This window comes from Penicillium concentricum (genome assembly GCF_028827145.1).
Source record: "Penicillium concentricum strain IBT 3081 chromosome Unknown utg000003l_segment0_segment0, whole genome shotgun sequence".
Classification (NCBI taxonomy): domain Eukaryota; kingdom Fungi; phylum Ascomycota; class Eurotiomycetes; order Eurotiales; family Aspergillaceae; genus Penicillium; species Penicillium concentricum.
Window position 1 is genome coordinate 513,707 of NW_026622756.1, and position 22,049 is coordinate 535,755.

General features: G+C 50.1%; 5 protein-coding genes across 5 annotated transcripts; 3 read left to right on the forward strand and 2 right to left on the reverse strand.

The window, feature by feature from the left end:
- Positions 1–41: 41 nt before the first annotated feature.
- N7517_008056 (anaphase promoting complex subunit bimA) lies at positions 42–4,145 on the reverse strand (the record flags this gene model as incomplete). The annotated part of the gene is made up of 7 exons (XM_056725786.1): positions 42–208; positions 269–1,043; positions 1,064–1,097; positions 1,557–1,624; positions 1,690–3,530; positions 3,581–3,754; positions 3,809–4,145. The coding sequence occupies 7 exons, from the start codon at positions 4,143–4,145 to the stop codon at positions 42–44; spliced, it is 3,396 nt and encodes a 1,131-aa protein (XP_056576637.1).
- A 767-nt stretch (positions 4,146–4,912) lies between these two features.
- N7517_008057 (SND2/TMEM208 family protein) lies at positions 4,913–5,510 on the forward strand (the record flags this gene model as incomplete). Its single annotated transcript, XM_056725787.1, has 2 exons — positions 4,913–4,921; positions 5,004–5,510. The coding sequence occupies 2 exons, from the start codon at positions 4,913–4,915 to the stop codon at positions 5,508–5,510; spliced, it is 516 nt and encodes a 171-aa protein (XP_056576638.1).
- A 529-nt stretch (positions 5,511–6,039) lies between these two features.
- On the reverse strand, positions 6,040–10,031 carry N7517_008058 (uncharacterized protein; the record flags this gene model as incomplete). The annotated part of the gene is made up of 4 exons (XM_056725788.1): positions 6,040–7,582; positions 7,663–9,075; positions 9,131–9,847; positions 9,913–10,031. 4 exons carry the CDS (start codon positions 10,029–10,031, stop codon positions 6,040–6,042), a joined length of 3,792 nt encoding a protein of 1,263 aa, XP_056576639.1.
- Positions 10,032–10,818: 787 nt separating this feature from the next.
- On the forward strand, positions 10,819–15,453 carry N7517_008059 (E3 ubiquitin-protein ligase SSM4; the record flags this gene model as incomplete). The annotated part of the gene is made up of 2 exons (XM_056725789.1): positions 10,819–13,831; positions 13,892–15,453. The coding sequence occupies 2 exons, from the start codon at positions 10,819–10,821 to the stop codon at positions 15,451–15,453; spliced, it is 4,575 nt and encodes a 1,524-aa protein (XP_056576640.1).
- Positions 15,454–15,946: 493 nt separating this feature from the next.
- N7517_008060 (uncharacterized protein) lies at positions 15,947–19,965 on the forward strand (the record flags this gene model as incomplete). Its single annotated transcript, XM_056725790.1, has 2 exons — positions 15,947–19,283; positions 19,478–19,965. The coding sequence occupies 2 exons, from the start codon at positions 15,947–15,949 to the stop codon at positions 19,963–19,965; spliced, it is 3,825 nt and encodes a 1,274-aa protein (XP_056576641.1).
- Between the last annotated feature and the right edge of the window lie 2,084 nt (positions 19,966–22,049).

Here is a 22,049-nt window from a genome sequence, read left to right on the forward strand (position 1 = left end):
AGCGTGGCCCTATGTGACGAAGCACAATTTTGTTTTGGCACTTAGATTTCGATGGCGCTGGAGACACCGTTGGTGCGAGTGACATCGACCTCCTCCTTCTGCACATGGGACATTGCTGCAAGAGTTTTCAGCATCGAATCCCGCGTCGACTGGGTCAAGCTATCCACATCTTCCGATGTCAAATCCTCAGTCAGGATGGGAGGCAAGACTATTCCAGAATTATTAGCTATGCTTTACACCAATCTTGGCAATTTCTAGTGTGACTCACCTTTAATTTTGATAGCTCCAGCGTTGAACCGCCAAGCACGAGGTGACAGAACGTGCGAATAGTTCTCTGTCACGATCGGCACGATCGGCACACCGGCCTTGACAGCGAGATGGAAAGCACCCTTCTTGAAGGGCAGTAACGTAGGTTCGTCGGAGTAACTCCGGGTTCCCTCGGCGAAAATAAAAACGCTCTGGCGGTGATCGCGCATCTCGGCAGCGGCACCATCAAAAGCCTTGAGGGCTGTCTCCCGGTTGGCACGGTCAATAAACACAGTGCGGGACAGGGACATGAACCAGCCCAGGAAGGGGATATTGCGCAGTGACTTCTTGGCAGTCACACTGCAGTATGGCGGGAATACACTGCCAAGCATCAAAACATCGAGCTCAGTCTGGTGGTTACCAATGAAGACGGCCGGACGGGTGGAGAGGTATTCTTCGCCTTCGACGACCTCAAACGTGACACCGGTTGTAAACCGCATCAGCCACTTAAAGCTGCGGCCTGCTGCCCATTGTGAAACACGGCCGTATCCAACTAACCGCAGACAGATCGAGACGACCACGCCATACGCGGCAGAAACGAGGAGACAGCCATATGAGGCTAGACACCGGGCGAAGAAAGCGGCACGAGGCACTTTTTGGCCAAGTGCAAAGAGGGAGGCTGTCAGCACAACGAATGCGCTAACGCCCGAAGCAACATAAGAGCCGAAGGACATGGTGACGGTTGTTGGGCGATTCAAGAAGAGCTGAGTAAATGCGGTCAGAGTACGGAAATTATACTTCCCGAGAGGAAACGTACTTTTTGCTTTGGTAAATGGGCAACAACCAACCCACTGTAATACGGAGGAATCAAGGAAGAAAAGAGAAATAGCAGATTAAATCCAAGACTGAGCCATGCATGGCTTGTGGGGAAGGGCACATCGGAGTAGAAACGTTGAATTGTTTTTCTGCCATGCCGACTTACCGCCTGGCAAGTGCATATGACGATGTCACCAGGGCACTTGCGGGCACATGTGTATTGTAGAATCAAGCATATTTTAAGGATTTAGCCAATAATAAGAATCACTTTCCTTGAAGATTAATGGAATTATGCATTGCACCATCCTCATGATGCATGCCCAGGGGAAAAATCGTTCAACTAATGTACAGAACACCATCATATGCCAGATGTCTAAACCTGGAAAAGAAAACTCCACAGTGATGCTGTGCAAAGAGGCCCTCAAACGCCGAGTTCATAAGAGAAGGGCCCCGTGGGAACCCCAAGAGAAAGACCTGGGACATCACAGGCCTACGCTATGTCCTCATCCTCCATATCGTCATCGTCTAACGACTCCATTGCGTCCTTGATGTATTGTGCAGCCTGTGTGGGATCACAGTCAGAAAGAACTTAGATGGGGAGGGGAAATTAGAAAAATCAAGACGTACCTTTGGGTCCAAGTTCAAGGCCGCCGTGAAATGCTTGATAGCATTGGCCTTGTCGTGGAGCATTTTGTACAGCTTTCCAAGAAGGTAATGCACATTTGCCTCATCCGGCGCCATATCCTTCAGGACCTTCAATTCTCCCAATGCATACTTGTATTCACGTAGCTTCATCAGTACGCGCGCCTTGCGGAACTTGGCCAATACCGAGTTGGGGGCCAGTGTGGAGGCTCGACCGTAGTGAACCAGGGCTTCTTGGGGATTGTTCATTTTCTCCAATACCAGACCAATGCAGCAAATGAGTACTGCGTTCGTCGGGTTGATACTGGCTGCATTGCGGAAATGCTGCTCAGCGAAGTCAAGCTTGCCCATCTTGTCATACACTGTCCCCAGTCCGTACCAAGCATTGTAATGTCGATTATCCGCATTGATACCATGGCGATAAGCCTCCAACGCCTTGTCGTATTCTTCGTTGGCGACATATTCATGTCCTTGCAGCGTGAAAGCATATGCAAATCCAGGATCAATCATGGTCGCACGCTTGAAGCACTTGAGGGCTTGATCGTGATCCCGTTGGTGAGAGAAAGAGTTACCAATAGCACACCACGCCTGAGGGGATAGGCGATCGGCTTCGAGTAGCTGATGCGCCAAGTAAGCCAGTTCTACATCGCTTTTCAGGTGCCATAAGACAGTCGAATAGATCTCCATATCCTCGGTGCGAGAGGGAGCTAATTTCTGAACCCTGGAGAAATATTTGGCAGCTTCTGTGTAGCTTGCTTGTTCGAAATAGGTCCGTCCAAGTTGAGACAAAACCCAGGGGGTTTCACGCTGCCCTTGGGAGAGAGAATTGAAAGAGCTGATGGCGTCCGTGCACCTGTAACGGCTCAATGAGAAATATCCAGATGCAAGTTTATTGAAAAGTCCCAAAAGCCAATCCAAGGCTTCGAGCTCTTTGGTTTTTTCAGCATTTTTGGGTAATGGAGGGACAGCAGGATGAGATTGCGACAGGCCAGGCCGATTATCTTTACCATCGTTGTCGGGTGTCTCCATGGGTTTTCGATTGCCACTCACGACACGGCCGACAGTGGGCGCACCTACCCGTCCTTTCGTAGGGCCTCCTCTTAACTTCTTCATTTCGCGGCCATCTCTGCCAGTAAGCGTGCTGTTTGAAAGTTTGCTGGTTGTAGGTTTGATCTGGTTGAAAAGGCGAACGCTTCGGCGCTGGGGAGCACCTGGTTCAGTCGGTTGTGACGAAGGAAGGGGGTGGGCGACTTGCCCAGAGACTGTGCGCTTGCGGTCGCCGAATCTCGATATAAGAGAGGGGTCTCTTTCTACAGGAGCACTTGGCTGAGTCTCTGGTTCGGTTCGTGTTTTGTGTCGAGGTCTGATGCCTGTTGGACGCATTCGCGGCGGAGGTTGCCCGGTATGGTCAAGGCTCATAGTTTGGATTGTCCGCGTCTTTCGAGCAGGGGCCAAGGGTGCTTCCCATCCAGCTTCTGGGTCAGTGACTCCATTCGCAATGCGGAAGTCATCAGATCCACTGCTCTGTGCGCCTGGGGTCTCCATTCCGTCGTGGAAGACCGGCTGTGCTACAGCAGCAAAATTGACAGAGCTCCCATTCAGCTTTTCCCAAAGAGCAGAGCTCCCAAATGTGGCGTCAGTCTCGCCACGGGAGGCAGAGACCATAAAAGGGTCGGATTCAGGGTTACCGGGAGGTTGCATGGGGAAGTTCCCTTCTTCGTAAGCCACGTTGTCTGGCGCAGTAGCTGTTTCCTCCGGTGATGAAGATATTATTGCAAGAAGTTCTGGGCTGAGCTGGAAGATATTGGGGACTCGAATATTGACACCTGATATCGTGTTAGAAAAGCCCACCCCAAGAGAAAAAAGCAGGACATACCTGTTTCGCAAAGTCCCAGGAATGCATCCCACATGAAGGGATTCAATTTGAGTGCCTCCACGTAGCAGTCAACCGCTTTGGTCAAATCTTTATGTGCGTGCCAAAGCTTCCCCTGCAGGGAGTAAACGGCTGCAGCGTCGGGCAGGTGCTGTCGCTGAGTTTCACTATGCTTGTCTGTAATATAGTTAGCACGTGAACTTGAAGTTGGAAAAGTTTCCCGGCGCTTACTCCAGTGGTTCTTGGAGACCCAGAGGGGTTTGCTGCGCTCCAGAGCGGTAACGCCGTCCAAGTATTTTCCCAAGTCCAGGCAAGCCTGAGCGAAGACATAGGCACAGCCGGCATGCAGACCGCGCGAGCCCGAAGCCTGGCTGCATTCGAATGCTGCCTTCACTTCTCCGTTGTGTAGATGGCAAAGGGCGAGCAGATATTGGGCTTCAAAGGATCGGGGTTCATAGGCGAGGAGGCGCGCAGCGAGGAAGAGCGCATTGCGAATTAGGTTATTGTCGAGTTGGTAATAGATGAGGTGCCTTAGCTGGCTGGCAACATGCCCGGTGGACAAGGCCATGGTGAGGGGTCGGCGTTATGCGACAGTTCAAGGCAAGGTGGGGATTGTGTAGTGATTATTGGAAGTCGTGATAATAATGCGATTGTGGGGGTCGGTTCGTCAGCGTTACTGTAGCATCAATGTCTGGCGCCTTTGTAATGTCCTCCAAGACGCGGGGAGGAAACAACGACGCGATCGAGTAGGTTGTTGCAGCGCGATCGAATGGTCCATCAACAACCGCAAGACACGGACAGCAGCAAGTCCGATGTCTTGATTAAATGTTCTCAGATGCAGGAGCTATCAACTGCTCTTGGTACGCAGATGTGGAACAATGAGGAATGTAAACCCAAGCCGGAAACCGTAAGCGGATGAAGGGTAGAAAGAAGCGAATATGGAGTACTCTGGTTACGTCATCTGCGGACGCAGGATCAGTCTCTCAGAGTGCCAGGGACATTTCTAAAGAAGCGAAGAACTGCAAGATGGGCTCAAGATGAGATGAACATCGGTCGTTCTTTCTGTTATTTTGGTCTGAAGCGGCCTTTGTCATTTCTGCCGTTTTTTCCGGGCGGTGAGGGTAGTGGAGGGCAACAATCACCTGGATGTGCTATAGCTGTCATATGCATGTCCCCTCTCTTCATCTTTCTCCGTTCAGCTTCAGCTTCGAATTCCGGTCATTTGCCTGTAATTTGAGAGGGAAAAAGCTTGATTAATTCATCTGAGGTTATTTGAATTTGGAAAGGATCATCTTTGGCATCAGATTGCAGATCACTTGGTGATCGCTTTCAATCATGGCTCAGGTATGTAGTGAGGGCGCTTTGATGCTACTAAACTCGGGATTAGCTTGATAATTGTGTGAGAAATTCTCTGACTATATCACAGAAAGCTGCCAAATCCCTGGCGACCCGCAATGGTGCCGTGCTCAGCCGTACTCACCTCGTCTCCGCCGCATTGCACCTGCTCTTCCTCCTGCTGCACTTTGTCTTCCAGCGGCCGCGTTCACTGAAGCCATATTTCTTCCTGGCTGTTCCAACCCTTGCCATTGAATACTACTTGGACCGGATGGGCCGGCCCCGCTATAATGAGGATGGTTCTTTGCGCTCCGCCGGTGAGGACCTCAATGCAACTGGCCTGACGGAGTATATGTGGGATGTTCTTTACTGGACCCAGGGATGCATCGTCGCTGCCTGCCTCTTCAACGACCGGGCCTGGTGGTTGTGGGCTGTGATCCCATTGTACTCTGTGTACGCTGCATACACCACGATAATGGGCGTGAAGAAGGGATTTGCAGGAATGAGTGGTGGCGATGCCGTTCAACAGGGCGATGCCCCAAAGAGCAAGACGCAGTTGAAGAAAGAAAAGAGAGGCTCCACTATGAAGTATAGGTGATCTTGTTGGAGTGTGGGGGATATGTACAAAATGAGCTGGTATAGAATGGGAGCTCCAAAGTCATTGCCATCTTTACTAGTTGCCATGTAAAGCGCCATTTTTGTTCTATATCTTTATCTATTGAAGCAGGAAATTTCATACTACTCCCAAGCTAAGTTACGGTACGATGCGCACCGTGGGTGGTAGCTACAGATATCTTGTAGCGCAAGTTAGGAAATACATACAATACTCGAAAAATCCATTCATTATGTACCGAGCATATATATATCACTTCAAACAAGCCTCGTATTTCAACCAGGAAGTGACTGGAAAGGAACGCAAAATGAGGAGATAGAAGCCTAAAAAAAGCAAGACTGTGAATGTTGCAGATCATGAGCATATGGCCGTCGTGACATACTATATGGGGAACAATGCGCCGTGGGCCGCGCATGGCATTCCAAAGGCATGGTTTTCGTTCGGAACAAAATGATTTGAGTCCGAGTCAAGAGGAAAAGGAAAGAAAAGATGGTACACGCTGAATTAAAATTGATCAAAGTTCATCCTTGGCTGAAGCTGCAGCACTCTTAATGCTGCTTGTTGTATCTTCAACGTATGATGTGGCGGTCTCGACTGCTTCGGACGCAACGCTGCCATAGCTGGCGGCTAGATGAGCCAGCTGAGAATTGGCACTTTCAAGGGCTCCAACGAGACGGGTACCTGCGCTCTCCATTGTGTTGGGTTCCTCGCCGTAGACAGCGGTGCTGGCTTTAGATTGGATATTCTCAATGGCATCCTTGGCACCATCGATGTAACCAGATTCCTTGCCGTAAACAGCACTGCTGATCTGAGCAGATGCCGTTGAGTAGGCATCTGCTGCGGCTTTGGTGGCTTTTTCGTAGGAACCCTTGGGACTTTCGTAGATACCAGCGCTAGCGGCTTGGACAGCAGCATGGAGTTGGTCTTCCGCGCGTTGAATAATGTCCTCTACGCTCGGGGCTTCTGAAACGATAGAAGCAGCAGCGGAGGACGCAGATCCGTAAGCTTGATTGATGTAGCTAGAGGCAGAGGAGACAGCTGCAGCTGGGTACGGCGTCTCATATGCGGCGTGCAGCTTGCTCAGCACACTCTCGGTAAATGAAGGTTGCTTGCCCACAATCAGTTCAGAGACAAGTTCTTGGACTGCCTCAAACTGCGGACGTCCGTTGTTCAACACTTGCTGCACATACGGCGTTGGTGAACCGTAGATCTGCTCGCTGGCTTTAGAAATGAGATTTTCCCAGTTTTCGGACACTTGACTGGAAAGAGACTCTACAGGGCCGGTGGAAGTTCCATAGATGGCGGAGCTGGCCGAAATGGAAGCCACAGATAGAGAGGAAGAAGCCGCAGAGAGGGCAGCATTGTATCTGGACGAAGCATCATCAATAATACTTTGTGCTTTGCCGCCATCCGCAGAAGAGATGACGGAACTTGCCGATGCGACCACGGCGGCAAGGCTGGCAGAAGCCAACGAGGAAGCCTGCTCGTATTGATACCCAGCTTCCTCAACGATTCCATTGAAAGTTCCGACTGGTGTGGGGGTTGGAGAACCATAGACCGCGCCAGATGCTGTAGAGACAAAAGCAGAGTAGTGGTCGTGGGCCAACCCAACTGCCTCGTAGTAGCGACGCTGCGCATCAAGTACGAATGGTTGGAGGCCTGCCCGAGGAAGACTGGCTGTTGTCGCTGGTGGTTGCACTTGAGCTAGTTGTTCGGATGCTAAGCTCAGCCCCTGGCTTAGCCGGGAAGACGCGATAGATGAAATCTGGGCCAAAGGTCCGGCGTTGGATGGCGTCGGGGTAGCACGAACAGCGCAAAGCTTCGACTCCAGCTCATCTGTGGCATATTTTAAAGACCCAGAATAGGCCGACTCTATGGAAGCTAGGAGTTGGGCATGAACAGGAGCGCTAGATTCAGCCATTTGGCCGAGAACTTGAGACTTTGCGATCTCATAGAGTACTTTAGCCTGATCCGTGGAATCAGCAAATGCTGAGCTGGCTCCGCCCATCAAAGATTGGACAATTGGTGTTGGGGTGCCGTGTATGACCGACGACGCACTGTGATAGAAATTCGCATTAGCGAGAATTCGATCTTTGTATGCAATTTTAAAACAAGCTGGATATGGTATACTACTTACGCGGCTACAGCCTCGCTATATTTTTTGGAGGCGGCACTGGAAACCCGCTCTCCGGGGCTCAGAGGAGTGCCATGGATAACGGTAGAGGCGGCGGACCAAGCAAGAGAGTACTGTTCACTGGCCAATGATGCTGCCTTCTCACCGACTCCCGGGGTCGTCGATGCACCGTAGATAGCTTCACTGACAGCGTTACTCACATCGGCGTAAGCATCGCTGGCTTTGCTGGCCAGAGTGTCCAGGACATCCTGGCTCTCGTCATCCAGGATAGGTGCTTGATGCGAATTTGCATCGGCAGCCGCAACACCGAAGGCGGGTCTTGCGGAGGGCTGCTCTTCCACCACGATATCATCGTTCATAACAGACTCGTCATCGTCATCAAAATCCGCTTCAGCATCTACAGCTGGGGAAGGCGCCTCGGTCGAGTGTGTTTCCTCGTACGCGTCGTCCAATGTTGGTGCTGCCACCTGTTCGGAAGACTCATCGAGGTCGAAATCCACATTGGTGGCCTCTTCGTCAGGTACCTCAGTCTCCTGGGGCTTGGGCCTCGCCGGCGGGGCTTCAGTGCGAGTTTCGAAATCATCGCTTACTTCACGAGCAGCAATCTTCCAGATCCCAACATCCTTCAACCGGACAAGTTCTCTGGCAGCCTGTTCGGCTTCATGCATGCCCTCGTCCATGATGTCACTTGCCACGGCTCTAGCGTCGGATACAGATTTGTGGTTCATGCCAACATTTCGGATCTCGTTGCGCCATTCTTCGAGCTGCGCTTTGAGCGCATGATACTTCGCCCAATCCTTGTATGTGACACCATCCATCCACGCCCAGCGCATGCCAATCTCTTGTAGGCCTAGATCGCGAATGCTGTCGAGAACGTTGAGTGTCGAATTGACAGCAGCAGTGACTCGGCGAACAAGTTCGTCCTCGAACGAGATAGACCACTCTCGGAGCGCATGGGCGCGATCTCGCACAGAGATGGCAGAAGTTCGAATATCCCTAACCAGCAAGTCGCTAGTAGACTTCTCGATCTCTGGGGCGTCCTCCTCTGGCATTGAATCCGCAAGTTCATTGATACGTTGCTTGATCGAGGAGATTTGTTCAGCGGAAACCGACTGAAGCGCGGTAGAAAGGCTCTGGCCGTGGCTCTTCGCGCTGCTTGCAACCAGGGCGGACACGATCTCCCCAATACGTTCCTCAAGATCTTCAATACCTTTATCAGCTGCGAGAGTAAACTTTCCCTGCCACCGCTCAAGGTCCGAATCTATCTTCTCGCGGGCTTGCTGCGCTTGCTCGGTAGGAGTCAGTGTGGGTTGGGCAGGAGGCTGGGGGGCGGAGGTTGAAGTAACAGTGGTCGTGGTGTGAATCTGTTCCTGTGACTTGGTGGTCGAGGAGGTAACGGGCTGTACGGTTGAGCTGCTAATGACCATGGTTAGCAAGCCATAAACTGGAGAGATCAAGGGCCTATAAATACCTGTCCACATCCTCTATGACAGCGCGAAGTCGCTTGCCCTCCCTGTAGCTTGCCAGCCGCTGGCCAATCTTGACCAGCTGGGGCTCCACTTGCTCAGAGTAAAGACCAGTAACGTGAGGCCATAGTGAGCTGTTAGCATAGTAGACCGCGGATGACCAGGTATACTGCGCCCGGGGCATGACATGGGTTGTCAAAATACCCTGGCCCGTGGAGTAAGCTTTCCCGATGAAAGGCTTGGAACGGGCGTAGAAAGGTACCAGGTGGCCCTGATAGACAGTGAGCGCAACATTGTTGGCCCTCTGATAATATGGAGAGACAACAGCAACGCTTTGCTGGACATATGGATCGACCTCGGCTAAATAAAGCTGGTGCACCTTATTTTGAGCAGTCTGTAGTCTTGGTGTGACTTGATGTTGCCATTGCTCAACTCCATAGTCCTGAGCTTGCTTCAATGCCGGCGCTCCATACTTTTCATATCCTGATTTGGCAACTTTCGATGCTGGGGTATAAACTCGCTGATCAAACACTTCCACGTATGGCCGGGCCTGATCAACGTAAGGCGCTGCATAAATATCATAATATGGTGTCACATAGGGTTCCACATGCGAACGAGCAATCAGGTAAGGCTTGCAGACTCGAGGCGATGTCTCCGTGAGGTCTTCGAGGTGGGATGGGCACTGGAGGAATGGCGACACGAGTGCGTACCAGATACATAGCCTGAGAAGTGAAGAGGTTAAAAGAGTATTCTAACTATGTATAAGCATGGCGATATCATCACTCACCTCACGACAAGTCCGACTGTCCACCGCACGAAGCTCTTCTTCCGTGGCCTTTCAAGATCCGTTCGGCCATTGGTTTTGGTCGTGACATCTGTCACTTGGCCATTCTCTTTCACCACCATAGCAACTGAGGCTGACCCTGTCGAGGTCACGCGATTTCCTTGTGAGATTCGAGGTCGCCGTAAACTGCGGAGGGCTTCCCTTCCACACACTTAGATCGAGTCGGCTCAATAAAAAATTATTGCTGCATCGGAGAGAAGCTCAGAGCCCGGTTGAATATGTGACCTGTTGATATTGGAGCTCGGGACTGAATGAATCGAAGTAAATTAGCTGCTGTAGGTGAAATGCTCGCGTCGGTCTTGGCGCTAGCAACTTTCACGGGCCGCGGTCAGATACCTCAAGTAGGCTGGTTCAATTTCAAAAGATTGGTTTTAAGGTAGAAAGGGTCGAAATCAGCTTCAAGTCTGAGAAAGAGTTCAATTTTATTACATTAAGGAGACAAGGGGATCCGATCGCATATATGACACAATAATCAAGGATTTGTTTTTAGAGCTCAGTGAGGTCATCGGTGGCTACCCGTACTGCAGATACCACAATACCCCACTGTCACTGCCTTAATAAGCAGGTAATATCGTATTTAATGTACTGCCAGCACACACCGCTGAGTCAGCGAATTGGATGAGCACCTGGGCTGAATTGCTTTGTTACAAGCACCCAATGATCTACAGATTACGCTGAGGTATGATACTTCCTACAAGCAGTGTAAATTTTGTTACTAAAACTTTCTATTCAGCTCACCTCGGATCATCGAAGCCTTCCGCATGTTTCCATCTTTTACCATTCCCGCTCGACTAGGAACATGGTGAACATCTGATTCACCACCGTCAACTCGGCGAGATTCACGAAATTATGGAGCCCGCGGACTACCAATTCCGCGACAATGCGGATCACACCGCGTTCCCCGATCTAATGAACGACCCGGCTTATGACGAAAGGGAAAAGGGATTTGACGACCTGGATACCTGTCGGATATGTCATGGCGAGGCAACGGAAGAGGAATCGCTGTTTTACCCGTGCAAGTGCAGCGGTAGTATCAAATTTGTTCACCAAATATGTCTGGTTGAATGGTTGTCACACTCGCAAAAGAAACATTGCGAGCTCTGCAAAACGCCATTCCGATTTACCAAACTATATGACCCCAACATGCCCCAGAGCCTTCCTGTGCCTCTATTTGCAAAGCAAGCCTTGATCCAATGCTTCCGGACTCTGGTGACATGGCTGAGATTTGTTCTCGTTGCATTTGTCTGGTTGGGATGGCTACCGTGGTCGATGCGGGCAATATGGAGGGCACTGTTTTGGCTTGCTGATGGCCGGTGGTCTGCCAATGAAAACATTCGAAACCAGGCCGCACAAGCCGCCCAAAATGGTCTGGGGCAACTGTTCTCCAATGGAAGTGCTACTATGGTAGCTGACTCGATTACTTCGACCATTTCTAATGCCGCTATCTCATCTCCTACTGCTGTACCATCTGCACGGTCGTCCGTTCTCAATTTCACAGCTGGCGAGCCACTCATGCTCACACTCATCAAAAAAGTGATTCCTACGCTCTTCATGTCTGCATTTACCTCGACTGTCGGACAAGACAACGCACAAAACAATGTCACGGCTAGCTCGACCAAATCTCGGTATCCATCATGGCTTTCGGATGTGAAGTTCCTGAACTCGTTGACACCATATCCAACCATTAACAACATGATCATGGACACATTGGAGGGACAGCTCATCACCCTTCTTGTAGTCGTTGCATTTATTCTACTCTTCCTGATTCGAGAATGGGTTGTTCAACAGCAACCCATGGTAAATATCGCAGAAGGAGAGCGCGAGGCTGCTCTTCAGTTAATTGCAAATGCCAACAATCGGGTAAATGATCGATTCAACGAAGGTGCTCTTGCACAACCAGAACCAATTCCAGCTCTACCAGAAAACGAGGTCAACGATGAACGCGCTGAAGCCCATGAGTTGGACAATGATATCCTTCCTCATTTTGCTCCCCACTCCCCAGCTCCCTCATCGAATGATTCCGAGTACGATATCCCAGGGCTCGAAGGGGAACTACGAGACTACAATGGGAACGACCTGGAAAATGAAACAGGGGGCCACCCCCCTACGGCTCGTGCTCTGGCTTTCCGAGACCTAGTGGCCCGGACTCATGGTAATCATGAAGAAATGCTGCGCATTCTCCGTGAAGAGGCTCATGGGGATGATCTGGACTGGATTGTGAATGCAATCACCGGAGCCACCATAAATCGGGATCCAGCAGTAGGGCCTTCTACTCGCCCCCACGATCCCGAAGATCCGGAACTCTCATACGGTGCCGATGTCAATTTTGAAGATGGACATGTCGATAATCACCAACCTGAGACGGCCGCCGGACCTTCTGCCCAGAACGCGGATCATGGTCCATCGACTAGAGACAATGACATGCCTGTCGTCAATGTACAAGTCGATGATCGGCCCCCACAGAGCATCACCGAACGGGTGTTTGAATGGTTTTGGGGAGACATCACACCCGTAGAGCGCAATAGACAAGAACCAGTTCCCGAAGACGAGGAGCGTATTGTCCAGGATCCAGCCTTGGAAGAGCCATTCGTGCCCTTGCCAAATCGGATGGAACAAATCCAAGCAAATGCTGCCGCTGATGCTGCTGCTGCTGCCGCCGCAAATGCTGGGATAGACCCTAACGATATCGATGCAATTGAAGGGGACGATTTCGAAGGAATCATGGACCTGATTGGCATGCATGGTCCCATTTTCGGGCTTTTCCAGAACGGTGTCTTCTGTGCCCTTCTGATTGCGTTCACAGTAGCCATCGGTATCTGGCTTCCGTATCTATGGGGTAAAATTGCCCTTGTGTTGTTGGCCAACCCTCTCGAACTCGTCATTGGTGTCCCCATCACCGCGGTTGAAGTCGTCGCAGATATCGCTCTTGATACTCTTATTGGTGTCGTGGGATATCTCATGTACTGGTTCACCTTTGTTTTCAAGATTCTACTGAGCCCTTTCAGTGCTCTTTTACCGATTGGAGAATGGATTCCCCGGGACAACTCAGTCACCAGTGCATCGCTTTCCCTCATCGATGCAAGCAGTCACCGCTTGAACAAAGTGATCAAAGCATTCCTGGTTTTCCATGAGTCTGATATTCCCATGTTCTCAGTGCTCTCCCATCAGGCGCTTAAATTGCATCAGGCTCGCCTTGGTGCTGTGTTCCAATCAGTCTTTGCCATTGTCAAGTTCATCCTGCATGACTTCCCACTTCGGCTTGTGACTCTCGGTGTTCCTGGTGCCCTGTCTTTGGACCTTGACCTCTCCCTTTTCAAGAACTTTATTGGCCAAGCCCAACAACAACTCACCACATTCGCCAAATCATCACTCTTCTCAATGCCTGGAACAAGGCTGATGAATGCAAGTGCAGCAAAAGCAGCTTCTGCCACAGTACCGGTCGATTATGACCTGGCAGTTTGGGATTCCAAGGACCGTGTCATCGCTATCTTCATGGGCTATTTGCTTGCGTTCATGACAGGCCTTCTCTATCTACGGATCACAGGGCTGCTTTCTGGTGCCAACCGAGGACAAAGAATCGAGGGTCTGCTTGCTGAGGTCTTGATACAAGCCGGAGGAGTTATGAAGGTCATTCTCATCATCGGGATTGAGATGATTGTCTTCCCTTTGTATTGTGGCAGTCTTCTTGATCTTGCTTTACTTCCGCTCTTCTCTGACGCTACAGTCGCCTCTCGTATCGCTTTTACTGCTGCATCCCCGCTCACTTCGCTATTTGTGCATTGGTTTGTTGGCACTTGTTACATGTTCCACTTTGCCTTATTTGTTTCCATGTGCAGAAAGATCTTGAGAAGTGGTGTGCTTTGTAAGTGCTGTTATTCATTTCCCAGACCTTGATCGTCTTGCTAACTTTTTGATTCCTTAGACTTCATTCGTGACCCCGATGATCCAACCTTCCATCCGATACGTGATGTTCTCGAACGCAGCATCACTACCCAGCTTCGTAAGATCGGGTTTAGTGCTCTTGTATACGGTGCGCTGGTGATCGTTTGTCTAGGAGGTGTCGTCTGGGGCTTGCACTTTGCCCTCGATGGTGTTCTCCCGATTCACTGGTCTGCTAGTGCCCCGATGCTCGAATTCCCGGTTGATCTACTATTCTACAACTTCGTGTTGCCTGTAGTCATTCAATCATTCAAACCTTCAGACGGCTTACATGATTTGTATGACTGGTGGTTCCACAAGTGTGCTCATTTCTTACGTCTCAGCAACTTTTTCTTCCCCGAAAGACACCTTGAGGAGGAAGGCTACCATGTGCGGAAGACCTGGTGGGGTATTCTCTCTAGAAGCGAGGGTGACTGGGAACACCCAGTAATTGGAGATGATCAGCAGGCTGCAGCCGAGCGGGAAAATCGTGACGTCTACTTCCTGCGGGATGGTCGATACGTGCGCGCTCCTGGCTCTGATCAGGTCCGCATCCCCAAAGGCAACCACGTTTTCCTTGAGGTCACCGAGGACAATGAACGTGTTGATGGGAAGCCTGATCCTGCCGATGGGCTACATGGCCGATCTAGCAACATGTTCACCAAAGTCTACATCCCTCCCTCATTCCGAACTCGGATTGCTGCCTTTATTCTTCTAATCTGGCTATTTGCCGCCACCACCGGGGTAGGCATCACCATTATTCCCTTGGTCATTGGTCGGAAGATTATCGGCTCCTACTCCTCTACTCTGGCTCCGGTGAACGATGTCTATGCCTTTTCAAGTGGTCTTTGTGTGGTCGGTGCGCTTGCCTACCTGGCGTACTACTCCAGCACCGCACTTGAATTCGTTCGAGACCATTTAGGCACATACCTTCGCTCCCCCCATCAAGCAGCCCAGACCAGTCTGGGCCTTGTGATGCATGCTGCTCGGCTTCTCTACGTTGTCTCAGTTGCCATTATCATTCTACCGTCACTCTTCGCACTGCTCACTGAGCTATACATTCTCATTCCGGCGCACACCCTATTTGGTGATGGAGAGTCGCATGTTGTTCATGTCGTTCAAGACTGGGCGCTCGGGGTGTTGTATGTCCAGTTGGCCATCAAGCTGACTTCCTGGCACCCCCGTTCCTGGGTGGCCGCTGCGGTCAAGAGTGTCTTCCAAGATGGTTGGCTGAAACCTAATGCGAGCCTTGCCACTCGTGCCCTTGTTCTTCCAATCATTCTCTTTACAGCAGCTGCAGTAACATTGCCCTTGTCATTTGGGTTTATTGTGCGCTGGACAATTTTCTACTCCCACGTCGGAGTGCAGCCTAATATTTACCGTTATGCCTATCCCATCACACTATTGGCCGTGCTCTCTGTATGGGTGGCGCATCTACTGCTGAGACGAGTGGCGGCCTGGCGCACCAATATCCGCGACGAAGTCTATCTCATTGGAGAGAGACTGCATAATTTCAGTGAGAAACGAGCACGGGATGTCGGTGTGTCGCGTGTGATGACAGGGTGACGAATCGGATGATAATTCTGGCCCCAATGGCCTGGTCTCTCCAGCGACTCTCTTACTTTTAGCTTTATTGTATGTACAGATTAACTTGAATGAATAGAATCCTAGTATTATTTACTACTATGTAGTGCCTTCCTGTCGAATGCCTGAGGCGATAAATTTATATCTGTAATTGGTATTGGTAATACCGTAATCTAAACATCATTACCTGCTGCCTGCCCCGTGACCCCACTATTTGGTCTCTCTTGTGATTGCTCATTGGTTAGGCAACAGGATTCCCTCGATGCGCCGTTCTGTGGTTATCGGCCTTCATCGCCTCCAAGGCACCCATTGAACCTGCTCTGCAAGTCCCTATCGATTCCTTCTCTCCTATCCGATGGATTCTTTGCATTTCAGCGACTCTCAATATGTGCTCTTGAACGTTACCACTGCAGTGCCCTGTCTCTAATGCTCGATACTGTATCTGTTCTTATCGACCCCCTCCGCAATTGCCAAGATGTCAGTCCTCCGGCATGGAGGAGGCGGCGGCTTCCTCCAGCGGCGCCTTACGAAATTATATACCGATACGAAAACCTCTTGCGAGAGTGTTACGACTGCCTCAAAGGCCCTCGACGACCCTGAGCTCGTCGCTCTTCACGGGAGTTTCCAGAAACAGAGGGATCGATTGCTCGCATGGGGTCTAGATTGGAGCGACGCAAGCGCTGCGCAGCCCAACGACATCGATGAATCGTTGACTGCTGCAGGCTTCAGCGACGTGGTTGAGAGTGTCATGTCATCAATCCAAGAACTACTCAACGATGCCGAGCAAGTCCAGCATTTGGATGCGCCCATGCTTCCTTCCAAGGAACGGAAAGTCGATATACCATCGAAGGATACCCTTGCTAGCAGACCTATTAAGACGCAATGGACAGAGGAAGACATAACTCGCTCCAACACAATTTTGAATGAACTCACCGGCTGTATTGATACCCTTTATGATCTTTCGCGCTCCCGACGGACAATGGCTTCCAGCATGTCATCCAGCAGGAATAGCGCGCGTCGCCCACGACCTAGCCCCATCTCACCGTACGATTCATCCCATGGCTCATTCTCCGAATCCAAGGAGAAGGTACAAAGCCCGAAGCAAATGTTCGATTCATTCACCTACTCGCCCACGACCGCGCACCGTGACGTCCTTAATCCTTTCCTGTCATTGAACCATCTCCTCATTGATCGCTCAGCTTTGCAACTATACGGAGCGGCCCACGATAATAGCCCGCCGCCATATGAACCTGTTGCGGCATCTTCCAACTCGCGTGCCATTGGACGCCTGAAATCATCGGCATCCCATCTTCTTGCCTCCACAAAAGAGTCCCATGTCTCCGTGCTTGTCGAGTTTATACCCATATTGGCGGAGTCGAAGATGGACAACAAGAGTCCTCGATTGGAAAAGCTCCAGCAGTCTCTTGATCAGTTGCTACAGAACGCCAGGATCTCGCACTTGGGGTTGATGCGACTTTTGGGCTACTGCATTGATAACACGAATTCTCGCTATGCATTCCTTTATCAGATGCCGGTCGACTACTTCCCATTCCTGCAGAATCCGAGTGACTTGTTGAAGGAGTTGAAGCCCAAGCCATTGGTCGCTCTTCTTCCTTCGGCAGAGGAGTATCGGGAGAATCGAGTTCCCAACCTTGACACTCGCTTCCGATTGGCTTACGATCTTTTAATGTCAGCTCTCCACTTAAGAAGCCAAAATGCCGTTCATGGAAATATCAACAGCAGTAACGTTATCTTCTTCCCGGGTCGAAGTGATGCGAGTGATGATGAGAGTGGTCTTGGACCTGATCTTCGCCGTCCTTATCTCACTTCTCCGGCACGGTTCTCTGGGGATGGACCAACCCCTGAGCCGTTGTCATCGGCAATGTATCGTCACCCAGATGACAAGAGATGCGTTGAAGATGATGGCGCATGGGCTTATGACCTTTACTCGCTAGGCCTCATCTTATTAGAGATAGGCCTGTGGGCACCAGTTGGACGGCTTTGGAAGATGAAGTATGACCGCTCATGGTTCAAGCATCGAGTGGAAGATCTCTATGTCAAAAAACTTGGCCCAAAATGCGGTGGTGCTTATCTTCAAGCCGTTCAGTTGTGCCTTGATGCCCCTAACTTCCATTTATCGACACAACCGATGACCGACCTTGGTCTTCGTGTTCCACAAATTTACCACTACCCAGTGCTTGACTTGTCAGATCCTGATGGCACTTTCTCTTTCTCAATGAATTTCATGTACACAATCTGCAAGATTCTGTGGTCATGTTGCCGGATTGATATCTTCTCGGCACCCTCGGCCGAAGAATTGGATGACTGCCTTCCACTTGCCCTTGTCCCCACCCCCGAGCCACTCACCATCCAGGAGAAAGTCAAGGCATACAAATCATCGAAGCTTGAGATGGCTAATTATGAAAAGAAGCTTCCTACCATTCCTGTCGATCCATGGGGCGTGGTGAATGAAGACAAGCAGTTTGAAAAGCCACAAAAGAAACGTACCGTCAAGAGACTTCCGAATTTGGATATACCGGACGAGCACCTGCAAGAGTGGAATTTCCAAATAATGCCTCGAGTGAGTCGTCTTCTTCAGAAGATCTTAAAGGAGTCTTCTGAGTCGTGTGGAGTAAACCTCATCATGACTGGCGAATCGTCTGAAAGTGCCAAAACGACAATCTGCGTTACTTGCGCCAGTGTGAAGAAAGTTCGAATGGCCCTCAAGAAGCACTTTTCTCTTGGTCGGGACGACTGGGATTTGATTGTCCTCCGTGGGGACATCGAACGGTCCAAGGTTCCTCGGAACAGGCGCCGGAGGCCCGCCAAGGCTCGCCCCAATATCTCCAATGATACACCCTTTCGTCAGCGAGAGCTCAACCCATGTCATCAACAGCGACCTCTATGCGGAGCATCTATCGGGGCCTTTCAGAATGAAGAGCACTTACCGCCTGTCTCATATGGCGGTGCCGTCTTTGTCGATGGCTTGCCGTATGGTCTGACAGTCCACCATATGTTGGAAGCTCCTAGTGAAGATGAAGGCCAAGACAGTAGCCCCGGAGACTCCAATCAAGATACACCCTCCAGGTCGTCGGCGGGGAATTGGCCCCGTGATACACCAAATATCCCACATCCTGGATTCATGTACGACTATCAAGAAGATGAATCGCCTGACATTAATTTCGATTTCGAAATTTCCGATCTGGAGGACGGAGACGATCCATCGCAAGGCCTTGAGTCTGGGTATGATGAATTCTGGCTTTCAGACGATGATTCATCCGATGATGAATCCGTCGGCCCAGACGACGATGACGGTGACACCGCGTCCATCGGCGATACTGCCGGTGTCGAACCAGGTGAAGAACCTCGGCTGCTTGTCACCCAACCAGCCATTGACGACGTACACGAAGACTTTTTTCCATCTCCAGAAGATCGCGATGACGAGCACCTAGCCTCACACTCCCTAGGCTACGTACACGCATCCTCTGGAGTACGACGTTGGACCCGAAAGGGTCTGAAACATGAGATTGACTGGGCACTCATCAAAGTCGATGAAGCCCGCATGGACCCTCGCAACATCATTCTCGATACTACCAGATCCAGTATCGCTCGTCCGGGACGCCCTATCCCCCCACAACCCATATTTCTGAACCAGGTGGCCCGGATGGAGGAGCTAGGTGGTTTGCAAGTTCATTGCTGTGGCCGCACAAGTGGACTGCAGACAGGACAGATATCCAAGGCTATGACATTGGTCAAACTTCATGGACGTCATTCATTCTCAACCAGCTTTTGCGTCAATGGGAACTTTGGAGGTAAGAGGTGCACTTCAGCGAATCTATGTTTATGTCTATACGATCCTTAATTAGATACCCTTTGTTGTTTTTTTCATGCACACCCATCATTTGTTGCCCTCCTTAGCTGGTAAACATACAGCACCATTGGATCCTAAGACATCAGCTCGTATCGAGTAAACATTTCATGAAGCTAATCTTTCCTTATTCGACAGCCCCTGGTGACTCCGGCGCATGGGTCTTCGACCGTCCCACCGGCCGTGTGTGCGGCCATGTTCTTGCCTGGTCCGCAAAAAGCAACACCACCTACATATCCCCTATGGAGGTCACCTTCGATGACATCGCCCGCACCCTCGGCGCCTCCATCGTCTCCCTTCCCGGCGACCCGAACCGATCCATGGGTTACGTCGACCCTACATCCCCACAGGCTGCCCAATACCGCTACCAGGCACAGCGACTCCCAGAGGACTTTGGCCGTTTGGCTTTTGGTGCGGGAGGTTCTCCCGGTCCGCCTGTACCACCCCACCCACATCATTATCCTCACCCTCAAGCTCACCACCCGCGATACGGACGTCCTCTACCTCCCCCTCCACCCCCTCCTGGCTCCCGAGAAGCCCATGGGCCCGTGTATAGCGGCCCAGTCCCTCCAATTCCGCCGTCGCTTCTGGCTGGGCCCCGCAATATCGAGCGACAACTTGCTTGATTCTTGGATGATTTAGAATATGGGCATAATGTTTTGAGATTCATGTTATATTGTTCTGGGTATAATGGTTTCCTATTATGATGATGTTTATGGACCTTGAGGATACCCATGATGGAACGATTTTTGGTTCCCTTTTCGTTAGATGCTTTAGGAATTATATCAAGTGAACTATTCAAAGAGAAGTATTCATGAAATGTGATACCACTCGATTTGAACACACCCATCTCTAGACTGGTCTTAATTCGATCTGTCGGCGTCGTATCAACCCTGCCCAGGTGATTTATGCTTGCTTTATCGATTATCACCTTTGAACCAGAATGCGAAGTTTACCATTGCTATTTGCAGCTATGTCTCATATCACGCCAGGAAGGCCCAAATCTCCTCTCTTCATAAAACGCTATACATCGTTTGTAGTTATGGATTAGCCAATAGACAGCAGCAGCCACATCCTAACACCAGGATCTAATGGGACCTTTTATTCTGGGCCAAGAGGAGGGTGAGAATGCTGGCGTCTTTGATATTCCTAATCCTGCGGCCCGTTCTCTCTATATATTGCCATTCGATGCTATGAAACTTCATAGTCTATGGCACATTGCAGTACATTTTCTACTCACCATCGGGTCTTCGTGAAAGTACATGTACAAATATGGATATAATGCTGATCTACGTGAGATGGGCTATTAATCTCTCCTGAATACTCCATAGTTCCGGATTAATTATAAAAACACATTTTGTATGTATTCCCCCTTCAGTAGGTATGTCTTGCTACAGACCATCTCTGCCTATTTGGACAAGAAGAAAGGAGAGAATGACGACTGTATTTCAAATATGAGTAGATGCGTTCCAATTCTTAGATTTGATATCAGTCATGCCATAAAGTAAGCCTGTATATAGTATACCGCCATAATATCATAAATCTGCAACAAAAATAATGTTTCTTAGTCAAGCATCCTATGGAGAGGGCGATAATGAAGACTCTTGATATCTGGGGGTAGGATTGTGTTAGGGTCGGAGATCTAGTGCGGCTTTACACGCCGAGTGGCACCAACCCAGCAGTCTCATAGTACGGCTTACTTATAGATGATACCACAAGGGTTCTCAATGCAACGCAAGTTTAACATTCAACCAAACAGAACGTGAGCATTCTCTCTTAGGGGGTGGAATGATACCCACATCTCCGCCGGACCATATATTTAAGCTGCCAACCCTTTTTCTTTGTAGCTCTTTACTCAATGTCTCTCCTACTGAGTAAGTTCGTCCAGCCCTTGTGTAAGCTCGAAGCCCCGTTGAACCACCCAGATAACCTTGAATCTTGCATCGGGTGGGTTAAGAGTTGACATAAAACCACCTAGAGAGCAAGAAATGGCGAGACAGTAACCCAAGAATGTGACATGAGCCTTGACTAGGGGACTCGAGATATTGTCTTTGTACAATACTAATGTACCAAGGAGCACTATGGTATGAGTATATAGTCATGCTATATTCCGTGCGAGAACCACCATTTGGTCTGCCTTTCACAGAGCCGCAGACTATTCAAAAGGTCTTTAACAACATTAAACAGAACGTATCAACGTGAATTCAGCTCAACAGACTAAGAAGGTGAGCTCAATCCTGTTATACCGAATGTTACCTCTTGAAAATTCGAGACTATGGTTCAACAATCACTTGAATAGAGTTTCTTATGCTTATAGCTCAATTTCAACAGGAACAGCACATCTAAATTATTTCCAGCCAGCCCAATGGCGATTCACAGGTATTTTGCGCTTCTAATTTTAGGGCTCATCTTACTAGCAACCGATGTCCTAGGGGCAAGAGTTTCTTATGCTTATAGCTCATTTTCAACAGGAACAGCACATCTAAATTATTTCCAGCCAGCCCAATGGCGATTCACAGGTATTTTTCGCTTCTAATTTTAGGGCTCATCTTACTAGCAACCGATGTCCTAGGGGCAAGGGTAGTTTACACAGCAGGGTACACGGAAGGGCTTGGGGGCCATCCGTCGTCTACCAGGCGCCTCGGAGAGATAGCAGATGAACATGTTGAACCACTTCTAGAACACATTGGACAATGGTCGAGTGGAAGAT